Consider the following 7,325-nt stretch of genomic DNA (forward strand, 5'->3'; position numbering starts at 1 on the left):
CACACACACACACACACACACACACACACACACACACACACACACACACACACACTCACACACACACACACACACACACACAAACACACACACACACACAATCACTCACTCAAACACACACACTCACTCAAACACACACACACACACTCACTCAAACACACACACAATCACTCACAATCACTCACTCAAACACACACACACACACAGGATTTGACTTTCATGAGCTGTAAGCAGGAGGTAGTAAACATGTAAAGGAGGTAGAGCTTTTTCGCATTTGGCTCCCAAACTCTGGAAATTAAAACAAAAAAAGTTGAAATGTTTTACTTTACATGTAATGAATCTAGAATATTTCACTTTTAGAAATAAGTTACCAAAAAAAAAAACTTTCACAATGTTCAAATTTTTTGAGATGTACCTGTATATATATATATATATATGAATGAATGATATTTGTTGTGTAGCTCACATGCAGGACACTTACATTGGTCAGGAAAAGAAGAAAACATGCCTGGTATCAAACCTTCAGTGAAATTATAGCAGCTCTGATTAAATTAATGCATGTCAAGTTCATTAAGTGCTTGTCCAAATATCCAGATATCAGACTCAGTACTTCAGGCTGTTCAACACATTCTTCTTTCCATACGCACTGAAAGATGTATGAGGCCGTACTAATGCTTTACATAACCGCTACTCCACTGAACACAGAGACGAGGAGCAGAAACAAGACTGCCTAAAAACACATCAGCTCTGAACAAACCTCACACAACCAGAGTGAGTTACCTCGAGATTTCAGAACGCAAAACACCACTAACTCATCATTATTACCTGGTATGAACAATGATGAGCAAACAAAAGCATCAGACATGACGAGATGATCGAGTCACGTTTATTGTCTGCGGTGGTGAATCCAATGACTTCCCCTTTCAGACTCATCAGTTCCTTCTTCAGAGAAACAAACACTCATCCAGACACTAGAGTAACTCAATCATCTAATGAAGCATTTCAGAGGAAGAATCTGAAAGAGGATCACTGGAGACGCCACACTCACTCACACACACACACACACACCTCATCAGCGTATGGTACGCCGCACACAGAATGAGCACAATGCCCAGATACAGGACAAAGACTGAGCTGAGCACACGCGTGTACAACAACATGCTAAGAAAAACTACAACAACAACGTGCTACAGAGAAACACGCAGCCCAAGAACATCTACATCTGGGCCCGTATTCACAAAACATTTTATCTGACCTCTTAAGAGTTCTGCTAAATAGCAAAAAAGGTTTTTAGCTAAGAGATTTCTCAACAAAGCTGATGAGACTAATGTTTACTAAGCAGTAGAGAGAAGTCTTAAGCTCAGAGTAAGGACTCGTACATCAGTGACTCAAACCCACAACGTACTGTACACACTGTACGTTCATCACATGGCCTCATTACACTATATACACTTAATTCAGCAAGTGCCATAAAATAGTCATTGTGTTATTTTTTTTATTCCAATACTGTGCTTTCACTTTTGTCAGTCAGATCAAACAGGACTCGTACATCAGTGATTCAAACCCACAACGTACTGTACACACTGTACGTTCATCACATGGCCTCATTACACTATATACACTTAATTCAGCAAGTGCCATAAAATAGTCATTGTGTTATTTTTTTTTATTCCAATACTGTGCTTTCACTTTTGTCAGTCAGATCAAACAATGAGTCAAGAAAGATGTAAGATTGATTTGAAATTTTATTTACCACTTTATTTTATGGTGTCATTGTTACACATTACATATACTTACTAAAGAATTTGCACAAAATTATGCATAATTACATGCAATAACCCTAAACCTAACCCTATAGTAAGTACATGCAGTTAATGAATAATACTCGGTACTTTGTATACATGTATAATTACACTGTAACAAAGACACCTTAAAATAAAGTGTAACCAAAATTGCTCTCTTAGAACTGCCAGTCTGAAATTTGTTGTACCTTATGCAATGACAATAAAGCATCTTTCTTACTTATTGAAAAAACCTTCTGAATTAAACCTCTGCCAAGTATTAAAAACCAGTGAGCACTTGCCCAGACACACAGAAGATACAGTTACTGATGAAGCAGGAGGATGTGTGATCATGTGTGTCACTGCAGATATTATGGAAATATCAGACATATCAATCTGATTCATCAGGACTAAAGAGGAGCTCATATGAGCACAGGAGAAACTACTGAGCCTGATAGAATAGAACATTAAATACATAAAACACTGAAAAGATGACTGAAATTACAAAAGATGCCACATGATTTATATTTAATGCTCCTGTTAAACCTGAGAGATACAGATCTATCAGAGAAACAGAACAATCAAGCAGAATTCATGACGTACTGTGGACGGTAAACGGGCCGCATCACGCGGGTCAGCGGTGATTCAGAGCTGATAAAGATGTCGCTCACTGAGAGCAGAAATCAATTCACATTCATACGCAAGATCTGATGCATCAACTGCATTAAAGCCCTGCAGGCCGAGCCATCGCAGCATCAGCACCACACTCACAAGAGCATCCTCTGCTGGGTCACTGCAGATGCGTCGCTATGGCAACCAGACGGGCCGACCGCGGTCAACCTAACACACTAGAGCTACTGACCACACTCCAGCAGACGGGAATCAGGCCGATCGCTGGGAAAAGTTTTAAAAGAGATGGAGAAAGAGGAACGACAGACGAGTTCTCTGGAGACGAGCGGATATATTTAGAGGCACTAGACTGACCTGACATTGACCACAAACAGAACAGCCAGAAGAGAAGAACAGAACAGCCTCATTCAAGGACAAACTCTTCATCAAACCACAGCACTGACACGCAGCTGCAGGAGAATCACACTAAAGCTCACAAGAAAGATTATGCCATTTAAAGGTGTCATTTAGGAATCAGAGTTCTGCATTAGGGGTTGACCGATTATCGGCGCCGATAAAGCATTTTTATGATTATCGGTAATTTTCAAAACCGATTCGCCGATAAAATAACTTAATTTTGAAACACGCTATTTGGCTCTGATGCAGCTTGTCAGAACACACCACTCTCGGCCTAAAGCAGTCTCCGCCTACCACCCGTCTGATTTGTTGGGAGGCACGGGTCCGACCAATCAATGCTGAATTCACTCTCACTCCGAAAGCACTTGCTAACTGCAGCTGCTTCAGTGATCACACATCGGTTGTCTCTCAAAGGTAAGGCAGCAGCAGACGTTACTTAATTTGCAATAACTCACAAGCCACTAACGTTGCACTGAAGTTGCAAAACACCTCAATATTATCTATGATTTCCGCGATGCAGAAAACGCAGACGGAATCCAGTCATATAAATGGAATTTACTGTATGACGCGGAATGTCACGGAATTTGAGAAAGTTTGGATGAATTCATCAAAAGTAGGTCAGTACACTTAAATAGAGTCACGATACGAAGCCGCAAAAATACTATTTAAATATGAATCCGGGTTCCTTCAGAAATACAGTGATATAAAAACACCCGCACCGGGTTTCGACTTTGAAACGTGCAGTGCTCATGTTTATTCAACGAAGTCAAAGCCTTTTGGAAAATCTATTTGTGGCGGTCAGTTCTGATATTGTGGCGGGCGCCACAAATAAATCAATGTATAGGAAACACTTACATACGCTACAGAAACTTAAAAGTTCCTCATAATATAGTTCGGGTTAGCTTAAAGAAATTATCAGAAATATATTACTGTGGTGCAGTATGATATACATAATACTACTACAACAATTACAACTTTTGTTTAAAAGAAAAATCACACAATACGCTATTTCTTCCATGTTTTAATTTGAATAGTAAACCCTTTGTTTGCCAAAAAATAAAGAGTTTAACTCTCATTTGATTAAAAGATCAATTAAACTGATTTATGCCTTCATTTGCATTGTACTGTAAATTAAATCTAACTGAAATTTCTAGTGTCACATAGGCCAAGACATCTCAATAGGCTATTAAACTAAGTGTGCCTTTAAAAGGCTATTGGAAAATCTATTTGTGGCGGTCAGTTCTGATATTGTGGTGGGCGCCACAAATAAATCAATGTATAGGAAACACTTACATACGCTACAGAAACTTAAAAGTTTCTCATAATATAGTTCGGGTTAGCTTAAAGAAATTATCAGAAATATATTGTGGTGCAGTGGTGCAGTATGATATACATAACACTACTACAACAATTACAACTTTTGTTTAAAAGAAAAATCACACAATACGCTATTTCTTCCATGTTTTAATTTGAATAGTAAACCCTTTGTTTGCCAAAAAATAAAGAGTTTAACTCTCATTTGATTAAAAGATCAATTAAACTGATTTATGCCTTCATTTGCATTGTACTGTAAATTAAATCTAACTGAAATTTCTAGTGTCACATAGGCCAAGACATCTCAATAGGCTATTAAACTAAGTGTGCCTTTAAAAGGCTATTAGTGTTATAGCTTCATGAAAATTGTTGCAGTCTTAACAACTTCTACAATATAGCTATGAAGACAATTCAATTATTTACACATTATATACATATTTTGTAAAGTTGTGCATTAGATGATGAATTGAATAGTCACCTCTACTATTGTAGGTTATGTTTTAGCCATCAGAAAATAATTAATGAGGAATTATGAGAGGTTATGCTATTGCACATACATTTCTAACATGTAAATTATTGAAGCCAAATACTTACATTTTCCCCAAGCTGTTCAGCGGTAGTACAGTATTCATATGCTTAATCGTGAAGCATACAGTGACCCCACTTTTAACTTTCTCTTACCCTTATTGTAGATGGATGCACAGAGGAAGACGAGTAAGAAGTGCAACCAACAGCAGTGAAGGTCCTTGTTATTCTTAATTTTGACCAATTTTCATTTTTACACCAGACATGTATATCGGTTCAAAATATCGGTTATCGGTCTACTTGATCTGTAATAATCGGTATTAGCATGGGCCCTGAACAACACATATCGGTCGACCCCTATCGTCCATCGCTGATGACTGTGTGTGTAAAATAGTATATCAGTCTGGCGAGTAAACAAAAAAACGTACTAGCCAATGGCGATTATATTGCCAAGGTGTGCGTAGAGGGTTGAATTATCTCGATCCTAAAATAACATTGAACACAATCACAGTCACAAGTGGTTTCTGAGTTTGTCTCTCACCTGTCTTCATCGGCACCAGTCGAGACCGTAAAAGCACCGGCAGCGCCGTCCTGCCCGAGACCAGCCACCGGCCCAGCCCTGCCTCCTGCAGCCAGAGACAGCAGCAGGAGCCGCTGCGCATCTTCCAGCTGCGAGGCCGTCACGTATGCGGGGCCCGCCAGGTGCAGCGGGGCCCTCAGCGGCTGCAGGTCTCTCTGAGCGGAGCTGTGGGATGAAGACAGCTGCGCTCCAGGTTGGTCCGGGTTGATGCCCATCTGCGAGGGCCTCGGAGACACGGGCCCCGGAATCCCGATGGACACTGGAGCGGCTCTGGGCGACACTGCGTTCGGAACCGGAAGAGGTTGGACGTTTGTCGCGATCTGAGCGTATTCCACCGGAGCGTAGCTGCTCTGGGGCTCTACACCGTAGGATCGAACCGGAGCGGATGAGCTCTCCGTCGGAGGAACCAGGTGAGCGCAACCCTGCTGGACATCTCCGCCGCCGCTCAAGGTGCTTCCAGAGGAGCTGCCGCTCGTGGTCTCGTGTTCCGATTGAATGATGCTCTCCACTGCTCTGTGAGCGACGGACGCGACGGACGCGACGTCTCCAGGCGGCGCGTCTTTTTCGTAAAACTCCGTACAAGTCCAGCGTCCCTTCCGGAACGGCTCCGAGTTGGAGTCCAGCTTCACCACCCTGAAGCGCGACGCTGTGGTCGAAGGATTTGCGGACGCTAACGGCATCATAGCTCCAGCGGCGGAGTCCGTCGCGACAGAAACCGAGCTCGACGCGGATCCGCAGGCCTCTGCTTGCACGGAGCGTCCGCTCGGGGCCGGAGCCTGCGGGACGACGGGGGTCGCAGAGGGAGTCGCAGAGGGAGCCACGGATCGCCCGGTCTTGTGATGATGATGATGATGATGATGATGGACGCCGTTGACCAGGTACCCCTGCTGCATCACCGGCTCGTTGGGCGACGCGACTCCCGGCGTCTCGCCGCCGTGTAAACTGTTCAGCGTCTCCTCAGACGAGCTCCGCTCGGGGACGCCGGTGTCCGTGGCTCGGGAAACCGACACGTCCAGGATGTCGGACGACGACAGGTCCTCGGTGTGCGACTCGTCCATGTCGTCGTAGCTCTCGGTGTCGTCGGCGACGCTGTTGCTGGCGCTGGCGGAGGACCCCTGCGCGGGCAGCACGCTGGTGATCTGGAAGCCGCTCTTCTTCTTCACCGTCGGGACACCGAGGCTGTGCGGCCCGGGGGACGGCGGATGCGCCATCACGGCGGTCGTCGGTAAACGGTGCGCTGGAGCTGATGAACACGCTACAGTCGGTGCAGTGGCGTCGCTAGCAAACCGTTTATAGTCCCCATTTAAAGAGTTTGACAGCTGCTCCGACAAATCTGATCAGCGAGTGTTTAAGATGAATAACGCAGGCTAGCGTCGGCTAGCTCCCGGTTAGCACGTTAACCGCGCCGCTTGGTTAACCGACAGAGAACTCAATCCATCAGCAGAATATCGTTAACTTTATGTCCTGACAGAAATACGCGTCAGTTACCGGCTGATAAATGAACATAAACAGACCGTCGACATCACCTCAGAACTGCGGACGCTCCTCCGAACTCTTGATTTGAGTGAGCTCGGACCCAGACGCTCCGAGTCGCCGGTTAAATCCGTTTCACGCCGCGTTCTGCTCTCAGGCCCGCGTGAGGAGGGAGAAATGGCTTCATTCGCAGCTTTGCTGTCTCATCACTGCTGGACGGACGCTGTTAGCACGCTAACCGACGAGCTAGCAGCTGTGGTGACGCCAGCAGGGGGCGGGGCCGCGGCGCGCAGGACACGCCCACCGCTGATACATCTTTCATTAGTTTTCACAAAGTTAAAAATATAAAAATTCTAAAATATATATATTTAAAGTTTACATTATAAAGTATGCATATTAAGCATTTTAAACCATTTTATTGTTGTTATATTTTACATGGACTAATTAACCTTTTAGTAAATTTTGCAGTGTAAATAATTGTTTTGATGTGAATAATTTTAGTGTAAATTTTGCATACTACGCCATACTAGGCATAAACAGATGTGGTAAACTAATGCTCAAATACCGTGTTTTCTAGAATGCTTTCTTACATATAAACAATAAAGCTTTTTTCTTCAGAAAAAGAG

The 7,325-nt window shown here is 43.6% G+C and overlaps 1 protein-coding gene across 6 annotated transcripts in view; it reads right to left on the reverse strand.

Annotated features, from left to right (window-relative positions):
* The window catches only part of LOC107564820 (TSC22 domain family protein 1-like), an 11,829-nt gene extending 4,869 nt beyond the window's left edge, over window positions 1-6,960 (reverse strand). For 5 of the 6 annotated variants that reach the window (XM_016249988.1, XM_016249986.1, XM_016249990.1 and 2 more), the window contains exon 1: window positions 5,188-6,960. In XM_016249988.1, coding sequence (XP_016105474.1) covers window positions 5,188-6,437 — 1,250 coding nt within the window. In that variant the 5' untranslated portion in view covers window positions 6,438-6,960. The remainder of the gene's footprint in view (window positions 1-5,187) is intronic. The other variant, XM_016249984.1, reaches the window with a different exon arrangement.
* Between the last annotated feature and the right edge of the window lie 365 nt (window positions 6,961-7,325).

The sequence above is a fragment of the Sinocyclocheilus grahami genome, unplaced genomic scaffold (assembly GCF_001515645.1).
Source record: "Sinocyclocheilus grahami isolate Dianchi unplaced genomic scaffold, SAMN03320097.WGS_v1.1 scaffold965.1, whole genome shotgun sequence".
NCBI classification, from domain to species: domain Eukaryota; kingdom Metazoa; phylum Chordata; class Actinopteri; order Cypriniformes; family Cyprinidae; genus Sinocyclocheilus; species Sinocyclocheilus grahami.